This window comes from Cyclopterus lumpus, chromosome 6 (assembly GCF_009769545.1).
Source record: "Cyclopterus lumpus isolate fCycLum1 chromosome 6, fCycLum1.pri, whole genome shotgun sequence".
NCBI lineage: Eukaryota > Metazoa > Chordata > Actinopteri > Perciformes > Cyclopteridae > Cyclopterus > Cyclopterus lumpus.
This window is the reverse complement of record NC_046971.1, coordinates 22,978,647-23,003,166: the sequence shown is the minus strand read 5'-3', so window position 1 is coordinate 23,003,166 and position 24,520 is coordinate 22,978,647. Positions and strand designations below refer to the sequence as shown.

The following is a 24,520-nucleotide window of genomic DNA, read 5'->3' as shown; positions in this document are numbered from 1 at the left end:
CCACATTATCGCGTGCCACGTATGGCTACAACAAGGGATCAAGTTGAAATTATATAACGTTAATGTTGTTGAAAAAAGGTCTATAAATTTAACAGCTGAAAAACTACATGTCCCACTTTCTTTTCTCAGGGAAAGCCTTTCACCAGGATGACCGCGGCGGAGCCGTGTAGTCATTTCGAGAGAGTGCGCGTTCAGGGGAACGTGTAGCGGAACTACAGTACCCAGACCGCACCAGTCCAGCCTACAGTGCATTCTGCTGCTTATCCGGGGATGTCACACCGCTGCTATTTTCTCCCCTCAGTCCCTCTCACTCTCAACCTACAGCTCAAGCGGACTGACACGGGGCTTTGGATAGAAAGAAACGAACAATAAGGCACGAAACAGGGGCCAACATGGCAGAGCTCGGAGCGGGAAGCCTGCCGTTGGGAGATCCTGCTTTTAATTACCAGGAACACGAGCTGAACGAGCGACTGAAGCGGCTCTACCCAGCTGTGAACGAGGAGGAGACCCCTTTACCCCGATCCTGGAGCCCCAAGGATAAATACAGCTACATTGGGCTGTCACAGAACAACCTGCGGGTCCATTACAAAGGTTAGAGAGCTAGCTCAGCCCCGATAGTCTCGGCCAGTAGTCACAACAGCTAAGAGGGTCTAAACTCAAATCTGTCACTCTGCTGTTGCGGAGGGGGGGAGGTGTCTCTATATCTCTCTCCCCCCTTACTCACTCAGTATGCGATTATGTTGATTGTGTGTGCGCACTCCTGGTAAATCTAATCTGAGCTGCCTCTCCTGTAACCTTGCTTTGTTTCACAAATGAGCAGAGGAATGCCCCAAATCGTCTGACCGCAAACTCGCTCACCCTGACAGTTTGTCTTGTTACTACCACGCTGAAATCCACCTTCAACAACACGTACTCTCCTTTTGTTTAGTTACCGTTCGTGGCGTTATTTGTCTGCAGTAAACTGTGCCTCTGACGTTCTCCATAGTTTGTACTGGAAGGGGGGGCCACTGGCAGAAGCGAACGACGCATCGAGCTCAGCGAACTAATGGCATTTAACTAACAGGAGCTAGCTCCCGGAGGCTAGCTGTGTGGCTCACCAGCTAGCGGGAGCTAGCCTCGCTATATATGGTGACTAATGCTGTATTTACCTAAAAAGATGACAAGAAAAGATGGACACGAGCCAAACTTGTTGTTAACGCGTTACAATGTAGCTAGTGCTGTGGGGGGCAGTGCTGCAATTGTTTAGCTTTTTGACAGCAGCCAGCACCAAAAATAGAATAATAAAAAAAAAGAGGCTTTGTTGTGTTTCTCGCGTGATTTCAGTGACGGCGTTCTAGAAGTCTTTTCCAGAATTGGTAAATCATTTTTTGTAACCCCCCCCCTTCTCCTCCCCATAGCCTGGAAGCAACCGGTCCAACTCCATGAGCTCAGGGCTGTATGTGCCCTGAGCTCAACAACAGTCTCAGGTCGAACCTCCAGCAGGCAGCTCGTTTAACAGCTGCTGTGAGGGAGGAGGCCTCTGCGCACTGCATTAGGCCACATGTAACGATCTTGTAATGCATCGTTTGGTATCGGCTAGCTTCTTCTTCTTTTTGTGCATTCCCACAACAGCTACTTTAACGTTAGTCGTCAGGCGGTCCAATCAATCAATCATTAATTCGGATGTCTAACAACCGTCAGTATGGCCTGCCAGGCCTATCAGCTCGATTGTATATAACTATATACCCAGCTCCTGAATCAAAACAAGGTGACTCTATGCGAAGTCCTGTTTACAGTCTTTCGCCTGCTCTGTTATTTTTCGTCAGGCGACACGTCAGGGCAGCCCTCCCTCCCACTAGCTAGCGCTGCATCTCAGGCGAAGAAAAACCCCACAGAGGCATCGCGAGGCCAGTCTGGGCCCTGTTGGCTGTTTACATCAGTGGGACATGCAGGGGATGAGAGGATGCAGGCAGGCTGTGTGCATTTTGGAACTGATGTTTGGCACAGGCTTGTATGACGGTCCTGCTGTTTGTGGAAAGCAGGGAAGGCCGTGAAAAAAAGAAGAAGAAATGGTTTTGTTAAAATCAAGACTCTCTGGAAGATTGCGAGATACAGCCCACAGATTATTTGATGCATACTGGATCAGGTCCCTGCTGTTGCTATGATCAGTGGTCAAATGTAATATCAGCCTGCGTTCTGTTATATCAGTGGAGTGGATTTCGGATGCTGCTTCATTGATTTGTGTTGAAGATGTGACAAAAAGAGCTGTGACATTGTGTTTTTCTCCTTTCATGTAGCTTTCCATTAAAATCAATACTATTGAGATCCTGGCGTTCTGTCTCAAATTACCTGTGCACTTGTCACAGCTTTGGCATTGGCACAGAACAATGAATGGGCCCGTGTATGTCTGCAGATAAGACATGTCATGTTGGGGTTATTTATGTAGGTCATTGAGTCTTTACGTCGACGAGAAATGCCCAGATTAGGTGACACTGCAAAATCGTTCATCGGGATGATGTATAAATAGGTCTCTTTCTGGAGTGTGCGGGATAATTTTCCGGATAGTTTTAGCTCCCGCTCTGTTCCCTCTCACCCTTGTGGTTTAAATGCTATTTTGACCAGTGTGCCAATTTTCTCTGTTCAAGGCCACACAGTGTCTATGTAGTCCTGCTGTGCACAGACAGATTCATTTACCCTGTCTCAATAGTAAGGTACATAAATAAACACTTGCAACACAAAAACAAATATATTGACTTAGTGGCTATGAAAATACCAATGAGTGATGTTTTAAAAAAAAAAAAAGTATTACAAAAACTGTAGCACTGTGGCCCATGAAATATGTCTCTGCTTTATTCTGATGAAAATATGATTACACTGTTATTACAATGTATGTATAGGCCTTAAGGATTATTGAATGGAAAGCCAGATACAGTTGGTTGACAGGTGGAGTCCTTGAGGGAGCAAAACATTGTGTATATCCCTAACCGTAGCATACTCTATAGTGTTGTCTGTGCTTCTTGTAATTATGAATGAACATATAGCTGATTGAGAATCGATTGGCTAGCAATTTCCCTCCAGGGATAATGTGTTCACACCAAAAGTGAATAAAATTGTTCACATACATACAAAGACGCGAATGGATGCGAGTAACGCAAATTTCTGCCAGGCGCGAATGAGGCACATTTTTTGCGTGACACTGCCTAGCGTATCAGCGTTGAGGTGCGCCGCCTGTCATCACTGACGCCTACAGCAAGAGGGGGCCAGGTTTCGATCCCGAGGCTGTTCTCCCTGTGTCAGCGTGGGTTTTTCTCCGGGTTCTCCTCCCAGTGTCTAAAGACATGCAGATTAGTTTAATTGAAGGTTCTAAATTGACCTGTGATAGCCTGGCAACTGGCCCAGGGTCCCAGCTGATGGGGTAAAGTTGCCCTGTTGGATGTGTAAATAAGAAACAACTTTTAAGGTTGACGATATGCAAACGTTTAGATTGCAACTTGTTGCACTGCCCCCGAGGGGCCCACACAAATCAATTAAAGCAGCTTAAGCATCTGCACTTGTGGCAGCACTTCACTCCAAATCTGTCGGGGATAATTCACCTTCTTACGACATGAACCATGAGATGCTGACCCTCATCCAAACCCCTTGAATGTGAAACCTCCACAAGGGATGTAGGACAGGTCACAGCCTGACACAGCTACAACAACTGAAATCTTCTGGAAACATTTTTTTTTTAAATTCTATCCTTGGAGAAAAAAATAAAAATCACAAACGAAATGACCAAGCACAATAGAGTGAACTATTGAGAAAGTGATTGACAAGGTGCCAAGAGTGAAGCCAAAGCTTTTGGTCCAGTTATACAAGGACCTAATTGCTCATAGGAGCAACCCCAGTGGCCCACAATCCAAGAGCTGTCCCCCCAGGACACCTTGGACTGGTTCAAGTTCAATAAGCACACTTCTACTTTAACACAAGAGAGTCAAAAAGAAAAGTACTGCAGATACAAAACAAGGTGTCCACCCTGCTAGAAGTTAGAAGTCCTAGCCGCGTGATCATTGAAGTTGTGGCTAAAGGGAGTTTTCTTTCAAGGTTTCTTGTGGCTGCATTGCATTTTCATCACGCGAGTACTGTAGGTGGAGTAAAAGAATAATGGAACATATTTAGGTACGGTAGCTTAATTTTTTTAAACCATGGGTGTTTCTTAAAGTCAAGGAAGGATCCTTCGACAGCTGAATTTCAAGAATGCCAGCTCATCAAATCCCGTCAAATCTTTGAGTTTTACTGTTTCTATTGCGTGTTTTACAATAGATAAGGTACGGTTCAGTTTTTAAAGAGCTCACACATTCCCACAGGTGTGTTCAGTAGTGGTGCAACAGATCAGAGTCGCAGATCAGATCAGCATAAAAGAGAAAAGGGAGCAAATATAACTTTTTACAGATCCACAATCATGTTTTTTTGCCACCGATACCAATTGCTGATCATTGATGATACAGATCCATTTATTGTTGGGTTATACTGCTGGTCTACAAGGTTCAAGATGTCTCCTTCAAACAACTGGATTTATTCATGTTTCTCACCAACACTATTTTTTACAAGATTACATGTGATCACGTCACGATAAAGTAATAATTTACCTACGCCCAATACTAATTTTCACTGAACAGAGCCTGAACGCATCAGAATGTAACCGAACGGTGTAATGAATCACTGGTTAACATGCGATAGAGGATCCATGAGGTCGGGGATTGACAGTGGTCCGTTACACCACTAGTGTTCAGCGGTCCTGTGTTCAGGTCTAAGTTTGGCAGATCTTTGAGGGGGATCTGGTGAGGTATTTAAACTCCACATACTGCTATTACGGAGGGCATTTGTGGTTCAGGAGCGGGTTGTATTATCTTCTTCATAGTGGATGGTTCAATCCCCGGCCCAGTGCTCTCCACATTAAGCAGTGTCCTTGAACAAGCCCTTGAATCCCGTTTGCTCCCAGTCAGGAGGCCACCACCTTCAACTCTACCACCATTCTGTGCGCTAAGCACTGTGGGTAAAACGCTTTATGCAGTTAATTTTCATATGATCAAAGGCAGGGTTGGTAAACTTGAGAAACTAGCAAGTACGCTAGTTTTCAAAAAGTATCCAACATTAAAACCCAAGCCCAGTGAAGCCAAATCTCCAAAAGTTGCTAATTCTAGTGAGAAAGTCCCCAAGACGACAACACTGACGGCCCGTCTGCTTCAGGCCTACACTCAGATCGGAAAGATGGTAGACCATCGAGCTTGCGTGTTCAGAGTGGCTACCGACGATTTTATATTGTACGGGGAGCTGTATGGACTCAACCAGCATACTAAAACAGTGTCAAGTACTCATACTTGTTCCACATTACAAGCAGTGGATTTTGGTGTATTTGTCAGTTGTACTATAACCATTTACATGAATGGGCAATATGTAGCCCTCCACTGCTTGGCCACACCTGAGTATTAACGTTGTCACAAATTAGTCTTGAGTAATTTTGCAACCCTGACATTACAGTAGGGCTTTTCACTCTACCTGCTTGTGATCAAGCTTAGAAACCCAGGATGGGATTACTGGCATCCTGGTAAGCAATTACGGCCTGTGTCACTGGGCTGCCGGGGTAAGAGCGGGACATAAACCTTCAATCCCTGACCTCCAGTGGAGAGGTTTGATGTCACATAACAGCTGAAAGGTGTGAGCCTCCTTTCTCAAAAGGACCTTTTAATTTAGTTAAATCGTTAGTATTTTTACGTAAAGGTTACAGTTTGGAGTACTGTACTGTGTAGCAGTAGCTAATTGTGTTGTAGTTGGAGGTTTACGTCTCTAAAACACCCCGAACAGAGTTTCTCCTGACAATGTGGACTTTTTTTTCTCTACAGGCAACATTATTGTTATTTTATTTATTTATATTTATTTATTTATATATATATATATATATATATATATATATATATATATATATATATATATATATATATATATATATTACCATCGGACCAGACAATCACACACACACATGGATGAACGTAGGTTCAAGCATATGTTTATATTGTGCGTATTAATTATGTTTTACAACTTGTAATGCACTACAATTAATCATGTTGACAGTTTTTAAGGAACGATTGCATGGAATTGATAAAGGCCGTACTTGGGTGATGAGTGTAAATGTATGTTATTTTTAAAATATAGATCACACTGTGCTCTGTTTCAGTCAACTAGCATATTTGATCATAACTGGGTGTCCTGTATGTTCCCAGTCGGGTTGTGTGTTAGTAGCTGGAACCTCCAACACACACACACACACACACACACACACACACACACACAGCCTCAAGGTGTCTGCTGACAGCCAGCTGCTTCGTTTAAGGTTACAGCCTATCTAAATTTCTCACACACACACACACACACACACTGAGCTCACAATGACTTTATCAGAAGGGGCGGAGTCAGTCATTGGTGGGATTGCATGTAACAGAAAGAGATGCACATGTTTACTTTAGAGCCTAGATGGCAGTTACACAACACGCGGCTGAACACGGTAGTGTCTCTCTCTCTCTCTTGACCCGAGGGATTGCATAAGCAGCCATCTGAATATAGAATGACAGACAGTAATGACTGTTTGTGCTTGGATCTAATAGGTCCAGAGACGATACCCGCTGCTCACATCTTTACCACTGATTGTATGTAAAGTCATGTATCTTTATGCGACTGATGTAAAAGTCACCTTAGCGAAAGTATGGTGTCACCCCTGGATGTCATTGCAGGTCCCAGTGCATCAAGTCAAATTGTTAGACGCTGCTGTGTCTGATCTGTAGATTGATATGACGTCCGAGAAAACTAAGTAATTGACAAAGAGGCGCCTGTTCGTGGAAACAAAGGCACGGGGATGGAAAAATAGAAGCTCCTGATGGATCACATTGACCAACTTAGAACATGCTCAGGCGAGCAGCATCGGTGGCAAACCAAAGGCAATACCACATTGCTGCTCTTATCACGCGTTTGTAGTCCAGTTCACGGCACAAGTAGTTTTTTTCTTTTCAGAAAAGAAGCAGATATTCCAGCATTAACATTTTTTTACACTGCTACATGTGAAAAATAGTTTGACCGTCTAAAGCTGCAAGTAGATTTGCCAGACGCAACAATTTTAAAGATGCTAAACTCAGTTGATAGAAGTCTGTCATATCATGAGACAACAAAAGCAAAGCAAACAAAGTGCACAGGAATTCATTTTTTACGAGCAGTTGGCTTTCCCTGCGCTGGTTTTGGAATTACACTCTACCAACAAGCAAACTTGTTTGGTGAAACTCTTCCAAAAAGCAGCAATCAAACACAGTTCCGATGTTTATTCTAAAGCTGCATTTTGCAAGTGAAAGAAAACTGAGACTGATGCCACTTTGTCAACGGTTGGTTTTGTTCTTTCCAGATGAAGAACTCGACACCAACCCAAACCTTTATTATGCACTGAGAGTTGACTTCTTGCATGAAAGGATGTTTCCGTGTTGTTCACGTGCACCCTGTAATTCTCCTCTTGCAGGCCATGGTAAGAACCACAAGGACGCAGCCTCGGTGCGAGCCACACACCCAATCCCTGCCGCCTGCGGGATCTACTACTTCGAGGTCAAGATTGTCAGCAAAGGCCGAGATGGGTAAGCAGATACAACTCTGTTCGAGCTTGATGCACTGTTTTCCAAGCTGGTGGGGCAGGCATGGCATATTTTTGTAGCTCAACCCCGGAACTGAGCATTCGGACCGGTGCCTTCAACCAAAAAAGGTCGATGGGGTTTGTCCGTTGGATTTTTAGGATTGGTGTTGAAAATAAGGAAACACGAAGCTCAAGGGTGGTGATGTTTTAGAGTACCATTTGGTCATTTTGTTAGCAACTGCCTTTTTTAAGACCCGGGGGAAATTCCTGATGTATTTTATAGCGTAGAACCAAAACAAAATCTTTTAAGCTTGTGTAAACCACATACCTTATATCAGGCATCTAACCCAAAACCCATTGAGGAAAAAAAACAACTAACCTAATTGACTTTGAAATGAGGGGAACCATTTCCAGGTTTTGTGGATTCTTGTAGGACTCTATCGCACGTGTCCTATGAGGTATGTTAACGTTTTCCGGGTCAAAATGGCCCTCAAACAAAATAAAAAAAGTTTATAGATTAAAATTGATGAGCTCCATTATTACTTCATTATACCCAGACATTAGATTGTATTGCCTGAAGTCTCATGCTTCACGTTCGGGTGCATAGATCCCGACACTGCATTGGCTGCTTTCTAAACCTATTTCTTTCTAATTTACGCACATACGGAAGTTCTAGCTAGTGGTAGAAAAAAAAACAAGGCATTAGCAAGGAGCAATATTTGAATTGGACTTTAATTGATCTCAGTACCATAGCAATGTGGGTTCGCAGAGGACGAACGCCCAGTGTCTTCGCTCACCCAATGGCACCACTTGGCCATGTATGCCTCAGATGTGCTGCTTTAAAATGAATGTTAGCGTAGCGCACCAGCATGCCATCATTAAATAAATTAATCTGTCTGTTCTCGTAGCATGCCGACATGCTAAACGTTAGCTGAAAGAAAAAATGTGACTGTGCTAAACATTAGCGTGTCAAACTAACGTGCCAAATAGCATTACAGCGGTTTATCTAGGAAGTCTACTAGAGTACATGTGTTTTTAGGTTAGCTTGGTCTCTGTGTCAAAAACCACTGGACCAGAGTTTACTTTCTTTGTTTCCCGTGGGTTGTTTTGGTAAGGTCAGTCATTCCGGGGTCACCGTGACAACTCAGGAATTTGTGAACCTACTCCAGCAGCCTTTCCCTCACCTTGAAATTGGCATTTAAAAAAAAAAGAAAAACAGCAATCTTGATGTGACTGTTCCAAGTCCATTGCTAAACACTCACTCACAACCTATATCAGAGCAGTTTCAGTCTTGTTGCCAATGTCTGCATCAGATGTCCTCCGATCAGTTTGGTGGCACGACAGACAGAGAGATAGTTGCACCAACACTGCTCCTCTGCTGCCTCAACGAAAATGGGGACCATACAAACCCAAAAATGGTTCAGCAACATGCCCGTCAGGTCTGGGGGACAAGACCTGATGGACGAGGACTGCACCAGAATTATCCAAATGGGACGTTTGGCCCAGTTATTTCCAGAAACATGAATTATGAATGGACATCAAAAGACAGCAGAGAAGCAATGTAGAATTCTAATCGTGTTTTAGTGGTTTTTAATGATACATTTTTAAACTATTATTAGGAAAAGAAAAAAATGTGTAGGCAGGTTGTAACGCCTTTTTTATTGTGCAGGCACTAGTGCAAAAAAAAACAAAAAACTGATCATGCTATTCCTTGTACTCATATGTTGACCCGAGTACACTCTGTGCTAACTTACCGTGTGATTAAACCAATCCAGGCATTGTTTGCGCCAAGATAGCAGCCAGAATAGGTGACATCATGCCCTGCTCCTGAGGTAACTAAATTAACTGAAAACTGAACTCAAATTCAATTGTACAGAAAGCCGCATTACTGCCCTTCAGCTTAAGCATCCGATGGGATTGTTGTGATTGTTGATCTGTACCAGCGACTCTGCAATTACTTTGCTACGTGCTTATTCCCGGCTTTCAAAACTCCCCTTTTTGACTCCTAGGAATCAAAACTCTTCTCCATCCTCCCCAATAATAGTCTCCGATTACACAATATACTGTTAACGCTGAGTGCGAACAGAACAAACGAGTGGTGTAAAAGACAACTGCGGTGTGGGAGTGTCTGTATGTGTAACTGCTGCCTCAGCTTTAAATGGAAAGCCTTCCCGAAACGCCAGGCAGCTCTAGAGTGATTGGACACTTCCATTTTAAGAACTGGTCAAAGGCTCAGTATGATTTATTTAGTTTGAGGGAAACTATGATTGTAATCTGATAGAAAGCATAGTCTCGGTGTTCTGATGGGTGCTGAGTAGTAACTTAATGATTTCATAACCAGGGTAACCCATATCAGACATTATTACGCTTGCTGCTTTGGCTTTAGCTCGCTGCTTTAGCTCGCTGCTTTAGCTCGCTGCTTTAGCTCTGATATTAGTCAACAACTATTGCCATGCGATTTTGTGCAGACATTCGTGGTCTCCAGAGGATGAAGCCGACTGACTTTGGTGTTTCCTTGACTTTTTGTCCAGCGCCAACAGCTGTCTGCAGAGGATGAACCCTTCTTTAGTGATTCCAATACTTTTCCTCTAGTGCCACCATAAGAAATACAACTGTTGGATTGATTGCAGTGGAATGCGGTGCAGACATTTATGTCCCCTCAGGATGAATTGTAATAACTGTGGTGATCCCTTAACTTTTCATTTAAGGCCATCATTGGTCCAAAGTAGAAAATGTTCAAATGATGTTAGCATTTAGCTCAAAGTACAGCCTCTTGCAGGTGATGGCATGACAGAGGTCTCTTTGTCTTGTTTTATTATGGATAATGAAATTGCCCATAGATAAACATTTCTTTGGAGTTATACAGACTTATTCCTGTCACTCTGCGTCACGCTTCTTGTCTCACCCTTAGTTCAACTTATTAAAAGACTTCCTTAAAAACATCTTCCAGTGGACTGATGAGTCACCAGCGTCTCTTCCTCCTCTTATATCCAAGATGTCACTCAGGAAAAAACAGGAAACTTGTGAATAAGGCCGCCCATCTGGGTTGGACGAGAAATAAGTAATGACCCGTTCAATCGGGCAAGAAATGTGTTTTCTTTTTTTCTCTCGTTGTGCTTTCGCAAAGCTTGCTTACACGGAAAGGATGCAGCCGAGGCGCTTAGCCTCGTGTGACGGACTTATGATGTCACGGCTGGTCCCTAAGCTGTCAGCGCTAGCTGTCACTTTTGATGCGACCACTGCCTGACGTTGATCCGAATATATTTCACCGTTAACCCAACCTAAGTACTAATATTCTTGGGGGTGGGGGAGTGTAGTTACAGATATGTTTAAATGTCTGTGCATGCTGTGTAAAATCTACAAACGTTTGAATGTTTCTTCTCTTGTTGTGTGCAGGTACATGGGCATCGGCCTGTCCGCCCAGGGAGTCAACATGAACAGACTGCCTGGTGAGTAACATGATGCATGATGTCACCATAACATGACCAGCATGGGGAAAGATAGATAGGTTTTTGTCAGACAGATCAATGCTGACATTAATTTACAGTGGGCACGAAGGGTTGATGTCGATATTAATTTATGAAAAGATGGTGGAACAACAGTCTGTGGTTGGAGCAAATGGCAAGATGGGGCAAAAGAAACATGCCCAAGGTTACTCAAGAGGAACAGAGCGCATGCCGAGTACTTAATCACGTCACTGTCCGGGGATAATGTCGGCTCACTGGGCCAGAGCCAGCATTTTCAAACACCTGGCGGTCGAATCGGACCATTGCGTTAACAAGCTGGAAAGAAAAAAATGCCCCGCAGCTTTCTTTTCTTCTTTTTGTTCGGATTTGGTTACACAGAGGACAGTCTCTGGAGGGGTTGGCCAAAACCGTGACTCTGGACTTTCCTAATTACTCATTGGCCCACCTTTCCAGCCCTCCAACCCCAGTGGCTCAGATTACGATCAAGCGTTGACAGTGCTGTGTTGTGGTTGGTTAACTTAAGCTTTTACGTCACTGACCCGGGAGGTATTATTCAGCAATGTAAACACTGAACGAGGGTTGATATTGGCACACTAGGTCATGGTTTTCCTATCTCTGTGCGAGGAGGAGAGACACAAACGTGGATGAGAGGAATGAGGGAAGCGACAAGTAATGTATTTTGCGGATAGGTGAAAGTAGCCGGAGAAGTGCCAAGCTCCTGTGAGATTTCGGGGGATGAAAGACAGGACGTGTGGCGTGGCTATAGTAATTGGATGTGGCTTGTGGATTCTGTCTGACAGCTGCAGAAAGAACATGTCAGGACATGTCAGCGAGCAGTCTATGGATCAGTGACAGATGATGTTGACTTGGGCTTGCAGTCTGACCTCGGACTACTCTGGTTTATGACAAACACTCACTTTGGATTGATAGATTGCTCACACTGTATTCTACATAGAAAATACTTTTGGCCCTAAAATATCAAATTATATGAATATAATATGCTTTTGTCTGTGTCAAAAATAGTCAGTGTAGTTTATTATGAATTACATTTGATGACCTTTTAAGTAATTCCACATTTGACCTCATGAACAACCATAACACCAACTGGATTATTAACGGCTGAATGAAGTTAAATTAACAGTTGGCCCAAAACTAGTCTATTATTGAAAGCATCAAAGGCTGAGCTGTTTTTAACCTTTTGACCCCAAAATGAGTTAAGTGCCCTGTGGAGTTTCCTTGTAAACAAACCAAAGTCATGTTTACTTTCGGTGTCACTTAACAACATGCAATCCGTGTATCCTTCATGTCCGTTTTTTACTCATTTATTTGGATCGGTGGTCCTCCAAAATCTTTTACAATCAGAAGTGGGTCTTAAGTTACAAAAGGTTGAGAACCCTCGAGCTGAAATACATACTGGTTCCATAATGCGTGTGAATTGGACCTCATTGGACCCTCCATGCTTGGTAAACTCCCAAATCTTTCAAACTCCATTTCCCAGTGTGTTACCTCGTCTTACTTGTATACATTTGTTGTCTCCACACTCGAAACTAAGAGTTGTTTCTGGACAAAGCTACACCAGATACCATATAACAGTACTTATGACAAGTCAACCTGAGAAGTCAAGTAAAAAAATCAGTGGAGCTCCCCTTTCATTAAAGTTTTCTCGTTTTTTTTTCTCCAGAATTAAGCTCAATACAAAACCAAACCACCGAGCATGAAATAACACAAGACTAAACCGAGATCTTAAGATGAAGATGGAATAAATAACTTTGAACTAGTTACGATGCCAAATCCTGCTCTCACTCCAAACTGCCGAACTTGGCGTCTGATACCGAGACACCCTGTATTTCATCTAGCTTCAACGTTAGCTCATCTGCGTCAGAGCAACTGAGTATAAAGAGCTACGAAATCCGCTTTTTCAACAAACACAGAATTTCACCCAGGTGTCCATAAGCTTCAACGTTCACTTATTGTACCTTACTTTCGTTATGTAACGTATGCGCTTAACTAAAGTTGCGTACGTAAGTTATGTAACAAACAGACATATTTTACAGAAAAAAAGCATACCTCTAACCCAAACCACAACCTTTTCCCTGAAGTGCTGTTGTTGACGAGTTGGGAGTGAGAATGTGGCGAGAGAGCACCTTTTGATCTTTTGTTCCTTTTCTTAATAGCACATGCCAAGCAGATGAGTCATCCTATACAATCGGCGAATATATGTGTGAATATAGTGGGACTCGGACCACTGCCAATGAATCCACTGGCCGGATCTAGAGAACAAAGGTGCTACTCTAAAGATTTAAAAAGAAACAACAGTCTGACAACAATCATTCAAGCCTTTGTCTATTGACACATAAACATGTATTGTGTGATGTGCACCCACCGTCTGTAAGCTACTTTCCAACAAAATGGGAATGCCAACCATCCCATGGTCGCGTCATCTGTTGCCACGATCTCTGATGACACAGGAGGAAGCGTAGTGGCCGTATAATAGCCTAGAGCCCCCACACACACACACACACTCACACACACACACACACACACACACACACATACATACACACACAGAGAGATCAACCATCCTCTGGTTTTCCTCACACGTGTCGAATATCACACAAAGGGTGGAACCGCATGGAGGGACAAGCTCTCCAAGCCTGCTCGCCTAGTAGTTATGAAAGTGTGTGTGTGTATCTGTGTGTCCTGGACAGACCAATTGAGTCTTTGATCGTATACTCAATGTGCACATATTTGCTGCAGAAAGTCATGCGTTCATCATTTGTGTTTTTTTAATAGATATAGATATAGATATATATCTATATAACACAAGACTAAAAGTGCTAAAAATATATCTATATCTATCCACTGATATAAGTGTTTGTGTGTGTCCCCATAATAGTATAACGTTCTCCACTGCTGACCTCTGTGTCTGATCCTGCTGTGGAGGCCTGCCCATTTCATTAGCATGTCGGAGCAGTGAGCCTGGCTTTAGAGGCAATATCCGTGTCAGCAGATTAATCTAATAACACACACACACACACACACACACACACACGAACGCACGTGTGCGCATACGCAAGCAGAAGTACATACACAGAATGCATGGAGACGTTGCCCAGTACACGCTCAAGTTCAAAAGAAGCACGGCACATGACACAGAACCGGAGTCACACATTTATGCTCAGGTTAATACTCTTATTACGAGCTCACAGATGCACACACATACGAGGACGCGTCTAATATCTGGGCTAGTCCACGACCTACTTTCACTAACCCTGCTTTGCTTTTTTGGCACCGACGGGCGAGCTGTGATTGAGGAGAGACGGCGACGAGGCAGCAGTGAGCTGAATGCTGTCAGGGAGCACCTGCCCCTTTCAGCCTGGTCAGTTCAGGAAAGAGTCAAAAACCTAGGGCATGACATGCCGGTCATCCGAACAACTGCAAGTGAATGACTGATGTCGGTCAGCTGGTTCCTCTCGCTGTGGGGGATTCGTGCTGTAGAACTTAGGAGTCCCGCCTTTGTGGATCCGGTCTGCATGTTTTCTCTAGACATCAGAAGGCTGCTTTAGTTTCTGTTGGAAGGATACGGCCTTCAAAGAGGGACGAAAGTCATTTCTGTTCTTGGTTGTATTTAAGTTTTTGGGGGGTGAGGGCATACAGGGATCAGTCTGTCTGGTGTGTCAGTATATCTCTCTTGGATGGACGCATGTAACCCTTTAGAGATCGCTTTACAGCTTCTTTAGAATTGTGTGTGTGTGTGTATATGTATGTATGTGTGTGTGTGTGTGTGTGTGTATATATATATATATATATATATATATATATATATATATATATATATATATATATATATATATATATATATATAGGTTATTTTTAGGTCAGACTCACTATGTGTGTGACCTAAAAATAACATGTGTATGTTGTAACTACCAGCCCCTCCTCCTCTGGGCTATCTTCTGTGCACAAAGCTTCCTTCTCTTTTTAAAGGTTATTTGAGGTTTTCTGAAAAGAACGACATGGTCAAAAGCCCCGATATAAAATTAGAACTGTGAGCGTAATGTGAGAGAGTTTTCATCATCAGAAACCGGACACTGTTTTTTTTTCCTTTTCAGATGTTTTGGTGGGCTTGAACATATAATACTATACTTTAAAATATGTGGCCACACTGTAATTCCGTTCAAATTTCCTAGAAATAACTGTCATTGTAACCAAGGATATATCTCCGCTTTATTCATTCATGATTGTAAAGCTTATTCTCCATATGTCTGTTGAATTGTGTGCTTGTCTGTAGACTTAGTAAACATTATTGCGCGTTCGGTCGAGCTGCTAAAGGAGTGTGACATCTTTGGGAATATTTGGAAAAAATACTTGCTCGACAGTTGGGTGAACTAGGGCTAGCTTAGCATAAAGACTGAAATCAGGGGGAAACGGCTAGCCTGGCTCTCTTTTAAGTAAACAATCTGCCCCGCTATGGCTCAATAATGAACACGTCACATCTTGTCTGTTTAGATATTTCTTGGACAGAAGAATAGACTTATTTCTCTTCCTATCATTTTTATGGAATTCTTTTTACTGGATACTTTATCTCTCAAAATCTTTAAAATTATGCAATAACTGAAGGAAAAACTTTCACTGAGGCAATAAACTGAAGGTCCCAGAAAGTCACAAAAACCTACCGCTTGCACTTTTAAAGGGATTTAATTGCCAAAATGCATTGAGAACCACTGCTTTAGGTTACACTAGCAACTGGTGTTCACTAACTGGGATAAAAAAACAGGATGTTTTTGACATAAACACGGGTGTTAATAATACAATTAATGGAGGCTAAATTCCATTTAGCTGCATCAGTTTCAGGGTCCTGGCATTGTGCATCCATTAGACGGAGCTATTGTTAGACACACCTGTGCTTTTCCTACAAGGACGAGTCAAAATGTCTGCTGTGAGGGGGAAAAAGGCCCTTCCCTCACCATCCTGTTTTCATTTGTACCAAAATTACGCATTTCTTTATAATTTAAATTCTGAGCGAAATTACAAACCTGTGAAATACAGCTCCATGAAATACATTTTTTACTCTACAGCTGCAGTGAGCTAATAAACTGGTTTAATAAATACCCCCCCCCCCCCCCCCCCCCCATGGTGTCCTGGTTCATCCTCCTGAGCTGCTGTTCCTGTTGGCAGTGACTCACCAGTTTATTTGCATAGACAAGATCCTCCTGCTGGTCACCCACAGCACTGCATATATATAAAAATATATGAGAGAGAGAGAGAGAGAGAGAGAAATCTGAGCAGCCAAAGTCGATGAGTAACTGTCTCCACTCCTTCAGCAGCAGAGACAAGAGCTGCCTGGAGCAAGTCGCCTCGGACTCCGCTGGCTTCAGAAGCCGTTTTATCTCACTTGATATCTGAATGGTGGCAGGCAGGGTGGGCGGAGTAATGCTGTGAAACGGCGCGCATACTCATCGAGCTTTGTTGATGTCACAGTGCGCCTGGCTCTAATTTTTTATTTTACCACAAGTGCAAAAAAAGTGAGCTAATCCTAACCCCTGACCTGTTTCAGGATGGGACAAGCACTCGTACGGCTACCACGGAGACGACGGACACTCCTTCTGCTCCTCCGGGACCGGCCAGCCGTACGGCCCGACGTTCACGACGGGTGACGTGATCGGCTGCTGCGTGAACCTCATCAACAACACTTGCTTCTACACCAAAAACGGCATCAGTTTAGGTCTGGGATCGCGTCGCGTACATGGACATGAATTAATCGTACAGACGTCACCACTTCATCTCTAGCTTGAAATCATCAGGTGTCCCTAACTCTAACAGTGTGTCCTCTTGTCCCGCAGGTGTGGCCTTCACAGACCTCCCTGTAAGTATCATTGTCATGCGCATCACAGAACCCTTCCCACGCACACCAGTTTAACTCTACCAGCGTTTTCTTTTCTCTTTTTCTCTTAGTTTTGATTCTGTAGCAGCTTGCCAGCCATGAAAATATTCCAATTTATACCCGTTTATTTTGCTTCAAACATTTTCTCTGACAACAAACAGTATTACAACGTTTTCTGCACATTAAGCCAATAGTATGATACTGAAACCATGTGAGCCTTATCATACCATGTAGTGATAAATGATTTTATATATATATACACACACATATATAGCTGGATGTTGTACATGCAGGCCCACGTCTAATTGCAGCTTGCGTTGTCAGTTGGTTTGGAAACATTCTCCAAAACAACATCCCCTTATCAGTTTTACTAGCCAAATAGTAAAAAAAGAACAAGAACTGAAGATCCCACTCTGATGATAGCCAAGTAAAAAGTTTACCCACTGACAGATTCTCATTACAGGAACCTAACAAGCTGTGAACTGAGGCGTTCCATCAACAAAGCTGTTAAGAACTTGGGCACAGAGTTATTATTTGCATTTCTAGTATCATTTGAACACCAGGATGTACTAAAAATATGTCATAAAAAAGTTTAGTGTCCAAGTTCGATTATTATGCAACTTATAACGTTCTCAAGATTATGCATCTTGATACCTAATTAGTCTAACACACTTATTTGTATGTAAAAAAAAAATTTAAAAAAAAGAAATGCTCAAAACCACCTGATTCACGTTTTATCTGTAACATCCACCAGCCCAACCTGTACCCCACGGTGGGGCTGCAAACTCCGGGAGAGATCGTAGACGCCAACTTTGGCCAGCAGCCATTTGTCTTCGACATCGAGGACTACATGAGCGAATGGCGGGCAAAGATCCACGGCATGATCGCCCGCTTCCCCATAGGAGAGAGGCTGGGGGAGTGGCAGGCTGTCCTGCAGAAGTAAGGTTCAGTCGCCACATCTCTGTGAACACACACACACGCGCACACATAGACACACACCTACCTGTCGCTGTGAGGGCACGCTGTTTTGGGTGATGCTACAGAAACATTGCTGAAAACATGTCTGAAAGCTATAAAGATGACGCCATAGAGCGCCGTTGCTGTCCGACTGTGGGTCAGTGGTTAGCAGCTCTGTCTTTCAATCAGGGGGTTGGTGGTTCAATCCCCGCCCTAGTCGATGTGTCCTTGAGCAAGACACCTAACCCTGAATTGTTCCCTGTAGCTGTTCTACAGTGTATGAATGTAACATGATTGTAAGTCGCTTTGGATAAAAGCGTCAGCTAAATGACATGTAATGTAATGTAACACCGCTGTTGCCCTGGATGACATATTCCCTTATTACCATGAAGATTGGTACTATTATTTACTTTGATTAATCCTACGTAGTCTGTCCTGCTGCTGTAAAATACTCACTAGATCCCCAAAATGTAGATTAACCACCGCTGAAAGTAGTCCCCAACAAATGCCGTATTTGCTAATGTGTGAGTAAGATGTGCTGGAATCTACAGTGCCCAGATGTTTTAGGACATTTTCAAGCATTTTCTTTCAATGATGAAACTATATACAGTATTTGTCAGCTTTTCTTTTAAGATTTATGTCATCACTAGGAACCAGTGTGCTTGGGGCCGAGAGCCACAGACCGTATCGGGGAGTCAGAAAGCATTAGAGAAGGGATCACTCTGTTAGTTTTGGTTCTTTTGGGGTATCCAACATGGATATATCCCCAGACTTAAATCCCTTTTTAGTCTTTCTTCAACCTTTTATAAACAATAATTAGTTTATGTCCTATCTCCAGTATGGTGTCTAGCTACCTGGTGCATCACGGTTACTGTGCCACCGCAACAGCCTTCGCCAGAGCCACCGAGACCCTGATACAAGAGGACCAGACATCTATAAAGAACAGACAGAGTGAGTGACCAAACCAACCGCACGCATATTGTTTCACATATCCATTTTACTGTGTTGCTGAGGTCTTTCTGCGGAACCGTTTAAGCTGTAGCTGTTTTCTCAACGGAATACTTCCAGCGAACTTTTTCTCCCCGTCAAATAATATATTTCCACTCTTATCAGATGTGACATATGGCTTTTAAGCATCCCATACTTTTTTTTAACAAAAGGTGCCCAGAATATGATACTATGGGTATTGTTTGTCTCCTAATGACCTGTCAAATGTTCGCTGTGTAAGTGTCGGTTCCTCTTGATCAATGTGCTGTGAATAGCACCCTGTTTCTTTGGTCCAATAGGAATACAGAAGCTGGTGCTGGCGGGACGGGTGGGCGAAGCCATAGAGGCTACTCAGCAGCTTTACCCCAGCCTGTTAGAACACAACCCCAACCTACTATTCATGTTGAAGTAAGTCGGAGGGTTTTAAGGACTAAGATTGGATGCAGTGCGAAGATGTTGTATGAAAATGAAAAAAAAAGTAAACCGTCCACTCAAAAATGGCAGTACAACACCAGAGTGCCTCTCATTGTAGGTGTCGCCAGTTCGTGGAGATGGTGAACGGCACAGACAGCGAGGTCCGCTGCCTGACCATCCGCTCCCCGAAGTCCCAGGACAGTTACCCAGGGTCGCCCAGCCTCAGCCCCCGCCACGGAGCCAGCAACACACACCTGCACGCCGGAGGTATACACGCTCATCGCCTCTAAAACATCCACCAAAAAGAACATTTTGTTTCTTTTCTTTTGTAAGAAATGAGATGTGCGTCTGTGTTTCGCTGCCACCCACCACACAGGAGCCGACAGCCCGACCTGCAGTAACGGAGTGACCCCCCCCGACAAGTCAAAGAGCCACAGCGGCACCGGCGCCGGTGGCATCAAATACCCCAGCGTGTCCTCCTCCGCCTCCTCATCCACCTCCTCCTCCCCGTCCTCCGTCAACTACTCCGAGTCTAACTCCTCCGACTCCACCAAGAGCCAGCCGCACAGCACCCAGGAAACCAGGTAGGGAAACCGCACCTGTGGCCCCTGGCACCACCGCTGGTGCACAATGGGTGTGGAGTGTAAGGCGCTCAGTCGAATGCAGCACACGCCCGCAATTTATGGTCGCAAAATAAATGGAGATTTAGGAGGTAGTGCTGAAATTCCACTCACAGTTGGATCATAAAAGGTGCCCCACGGGACAGTTTATCATCAATGAATTATAACGACAGCAATTGTAAGACATTAATATGCAATCAAATAATAACTTTGGCACAGAAGAACATTAGCAGCGTCTATGTTACTACACTTGACTTTGTGTGCCAGTGGATTATTTATAGAAAGCAAAACATTCAAAGATTAATGTTCCTGCTTGTTTGGTGTAAATGTGCATTTGTCTTGTTCAGTGTTGATGTATGTTATGTGCCTCAGTGATATATATGTGTTCATATGTGTAGGTACACTTTTATTTTGCTTATATGTGAATTTTTTTTTGTCCATACTTCACTGTCTGTCTATCGATGAATCTTAGTTGCATTATGTTATTGGACATTTCGTGATTTCAGGCTGCCTTCAAAATAATCTAGCCTGGGACAGCAGATGAAAATTAGCCTATCTGGCTAACTCTGGCTCACTTACAGTTTTAGTGTTGATTGGTGTGCATTGTCCCTGCAAAATAAACAAACAAATTAAAAAAGAAATCTCCTATTTTGATCTCCTGCGTCGAGTGAGGGCATAATATCTTCTGTTTTTAAAGGCCCTGAAGACAAACCGGGAGCGTCAAGATAACCGTTTCATCTCGATTATCTTTTTTTTCGTACATTTTTGGAAGCCAGAAATCATTTTGGAAGCCAGAAATAGAAAATAACATATGATGAATCGCCTAGCCCTAGTTTTTGAGTGCTAAACTCTTAATGAATAAACATTGTTGTTGTTTGTCCAGTCGTGACTATGTAATGCTGTGGACAAATACTTGGTGTACATGTAGCACCTTCTTCATGACAGGAAGCAGCAGGGGGAGCATTTTCTATTTTTTACCTCCACAACTTGGTTCTTAATTTAGCATTTCTGACCAGCATTCTGTAGGTGAGGATGACGTTCCACTTTCTTGACTGAAACATGCAGATGCAGCTGCCGTGATACAGCTCCGCTGTGTACGAGTCAAATTAGACGAGTGGTTCAGATACAACTGGCCGTCTTTTTGGTGCTCGTTGCCTCAGTGGACTTCTGTCGCGACAAAGTCACGTCACCAGGTTGCCGCAATCTAATTGGCGAACAAAGTTGTATCGCACGCTACGGGAACATGGCTGAAAGTACAGAAGGTACAAGTTGTACAAATCCTTCACATGGGCTTTGTCACCTCTGCTCAGTGTTGTCTTCAGTCGTGTTTAGATTTCCAATTGTTGCCTTCTCTGTAAATGCCTTCTTTTGTGTCTTTCTGTATGTGTGTGCGTGTGTGTGTGTGTGTGTGTAGTGACAGTGAGATGGAGATCGAAGCAGAGCACTATACCAACGGGGTCGTCGAGGGCTCCTCGGCGCGGATCATGAATGGCACATACAAACACGAAGAGATCCTTCAGCCTGATGACAACAGCATTGGCAATGGGGTCACAGGTAAACACATACACAAAGAAAGAAACAAACAAACAGGCACACACACACACGGACAGATCTACACTCTGCATGTAGCATATGAGAAACATCAATCATGGTGTTTTTGTGTGTGTGTGTGTGTGTGTGTGTGTGTGTTGCCAGCAGATGATGGTTGTAGTAATGGCAGACAGCTGTGTGGAGGGAACCAGGCAGCCACAGAGAGGATGATCCAGTTCGGACGGGAGCTGCAGGTGCTCAATGAACAGCTGTGCCGCGAGTACGGCAAGAATGCCACGCACAAGAAGATGTTACAGGTACACGCGCACAACTGCACATGCGCACACTTTTGATTTCGACGAACAGCTGCGCTACAGCAGGTTAAAGTGACGCCAAAACTGGCCTCATTCCCGTTGGCACCCGTTAACGGGTGTGTCCTCTGCACGCTTCAGGAATTCGAGCAATGTTTGAATGAGGATGTGCTGCGATAGAGAGAAGACTCGACTGGTGGTTCGGTTCTCCGGGGCAACAGGAGAAGGCTCGGATGACTTTGTGCTGCAGGCTGTGTCCACAGAGAACAATAGAGTCTCTAGTAAACCACGAATAACTGTCAAACAGACCACTTTCTAATATCATACCAATTTTGTACAAATTGCATTATAGCAAAACCTCTATCGCAACAGAATCTCTTTTAGAAGATTATGTTCACCTCCCGTTCAACGACACCAGTTCTCTGCCACGTGCCCGGCCAAAAGTGCACAGTTTAGGTTTTCTATGGTGCGTCACACAAGTAACTGCTCGAGAGTTGGTCGGCAGTCTTTCTGTCTTTTCTTTACAGCTGAGCCAAATGATTTCGTAAGCTCAAAAGTGTCTCAATAATTCATATTTAGCAATAAGTGAGCACTAATAACTCACTTGTGATGGTGACACTATGGGTGTCAAGTTGCCTGACTGAGATGATAAGTTATACAGTAGTTTGTGTCGTCAAAATTGAGACCAAAGATCATATTACAATTTCCATAAATAAATGAATGAATAAATAAATAGCTAGATAATTAATGGTATAAACAGATAAATACATGTATAAATATATAGCTAAATGATGATATAAAGTGATTCATAAATTTAAGACAAATTTCAAATAAATAAAGTCATAGATTAATTGATAATAAAATAATAAATAATAAATAAATATATAGAGAAATAAATACATTGATAAAATATATAGAGAAATAAATATATCAATAATCAAACCAAGTAGACTTGAAGCCAAATGAGCCTAACCTTGAAAGATGCAGAATGTATTCATATGGTCTGTCTGTCTGTCTCTAGGATGCATTCAGCCTGCTGGCGTACTCGGACCCGTGGAACTGCCCCGTGGGCCAGCAGTTAGACCCCACCCAGAGAGAATCCCTCTGCTCTGCACTCAACAGCGCCATACTGGGTAAAGAGCAAACGTGGACACAATAGTATGTGTGTGGTGTGTGTGACTGATAAATTCAAACTGCACTTTAGTTTTTACCTGACCGCCGTGTGAATCTCTCAGACCCCGCATTGTGACTGACGTGTTGCACCCCGCCTTCCTCACTGTGTTTTCCCACTCCAGAGTCCCAAAATCTGCCCAAGCAGCCTCCGCTGATGTTGGCGCTCGGCCAGGCCACCGAGTGTGTTCAGCTAATGGCCCGGGTCCGGTCCGGCTCATGCTCCTTCGCCAGAGTCGACAACTTTTTGCACTAGCCCAGGTCCAGGTGAGTCACGTAACAATCCTCGGACAATACTCGTGTCTTTCTCTTACATTCGGACTACGCGCCATGCTAACACCCCCCACTGTGGAGATTCAGAAATGTGGACAAAACAACCAGTTTCATGGCAAGTGGTGACTCTCCCAGTTGGACCTACATTTTTAAAATAAGTCCTTTCAGTTTAACTGAAAATAAACTAAGAAGTTAGCCCCCTGGATTAGCTATTAGCTTTTTACTTCCCGGGCAACTCTCCAGCTAACCAAACTATCTGTTCATCTCAAGTAATGATCAACAGTTACTTAAACACTTGTATAACAGGTATCTGATTGCTTTTGTAGGTGTGTTTGCTGTGGCTTAGGTTCTAGGGAGGTGACCCACAGGTTTTGTTGCTCCAGTTGAACACACAATCAGCTTATTCGTTCTCATAATAGTCTCTACTGGATACACAGCTGTTAGATTCTTGAAAGACTAATTAAATAAACGCTTTCTCTGATACACATTGTTTATCCAGGTTTATCCACCTGAATCTCTACAGCAGAGGTGAAAAATGTCCTGTCGTTGTTTTTAAAGGACATGTGACATTTGGCATCCCATATTGAAATATACAGTATGGCTGAACAGAGCAACGTCGCAGCCGAAACCACCTCAGTCTCCATCCTTTCTTTTTTCGACATTGAATTACAAGCACGATGAAATGAAAAACATTTGAATGACAAGTACAATTACGGACTCGTGAAAATACCAAAACACCAAATCGTGCTGTGCAGGAATATGAATGTAATTTTTTTTAAAATCCTGCTCCATTCATTCATCACTTTGCTTAGATGATTACCCGTCTCTCCACAGGTTAATGTTAAGTAACACGGCGAGAAGGCATGTCCAGCAGGTAGTTGTCATGGCGACGGAGGAAAGAGCATGCGTGTGATTGGTGTGTTTGGCTGTCCGTCAGACCGAGAGCCAGCGGCACAGACAGAGGAGCAGAGGAGAGCGGCAGAGAAGAAAGCTTCCTTTTTAATTTAGTATTATTAAATAAAGACATGTGTGACACTATTTAAAGATAATGAATTATTATTCTGTTTATCTAGCCATTTTTATAGTTTCTTTTCTTTTTGTCAGTTTGTTGTGCTTTTCCTGGACAAAGCAAATTGTGAATCCCCTTTTTTTATTTTTTATTCTGTTTTTAATGGGTGGATTTTGATTCCCTGCGATCAGTATTTTTACTCTCATTGTTGTTGTTCACCATATCACAAACCACAATACCCACATCTAGCTCCCCCCTTCACGACTATAGGTCA

General features: G+C 43.3%; 1 protein-coding gene across 5 annotated transcripts; it reads left to right on the top strand.

Moving 5' to 3' along the window:
• Positions 1-202: 202 nt before the first annotated feature.
• Positions 203-24,275, top strand: ranbp10 (RAN binding protein 10). 5 transcript variants are annotated; one of them, XM_034534822.1, is made up of 15 exons: positions 209-591; positions 7,517-7,628; positions 11,021-11,073; positions 16,649-16,816; positions 16,935-16,957; positions 17,730-17,914; positions 18,771-18,883; positions 19,219-19,327; positions 19,452-19,600; positions 19,710-19,917; positions 21,368-21,507; positions 21,652-21,800; positions 22,816-22,927; positions 23,090-23,231; positions 24,072-24,275. In XM_034534822.1, exons 1-14 carry the CDS (start codon positions 393-395, stop codon positions 23,218-23,220), a joined length of 1,851 nt encoding a protein of 616 aa, XP_034390713.1. In that variant the 5' UTR covers positions 209-392; the 3' UTR covers positions 23,221-23,231; positions 24,072-24,275. The 5 variants fall into 5 exon arrangements, 3 of the variants coding, with proteins under 3 accessions (XP_034390713.1, XP_034390712.1, XP_034390714.1); XM_034534821.1 differs by having other exon boundaries at positions 21,649-21,800; XM_034534823.1 differs by lacking the exon at positions 209-591 and adding an exon at positions 9,400-9,456 and having other exon boundaries at positions 7,570-7,628; positions 21,649-21,800.
• Positions 24,276-24,520: the final 245 nt, after the last annotated feature.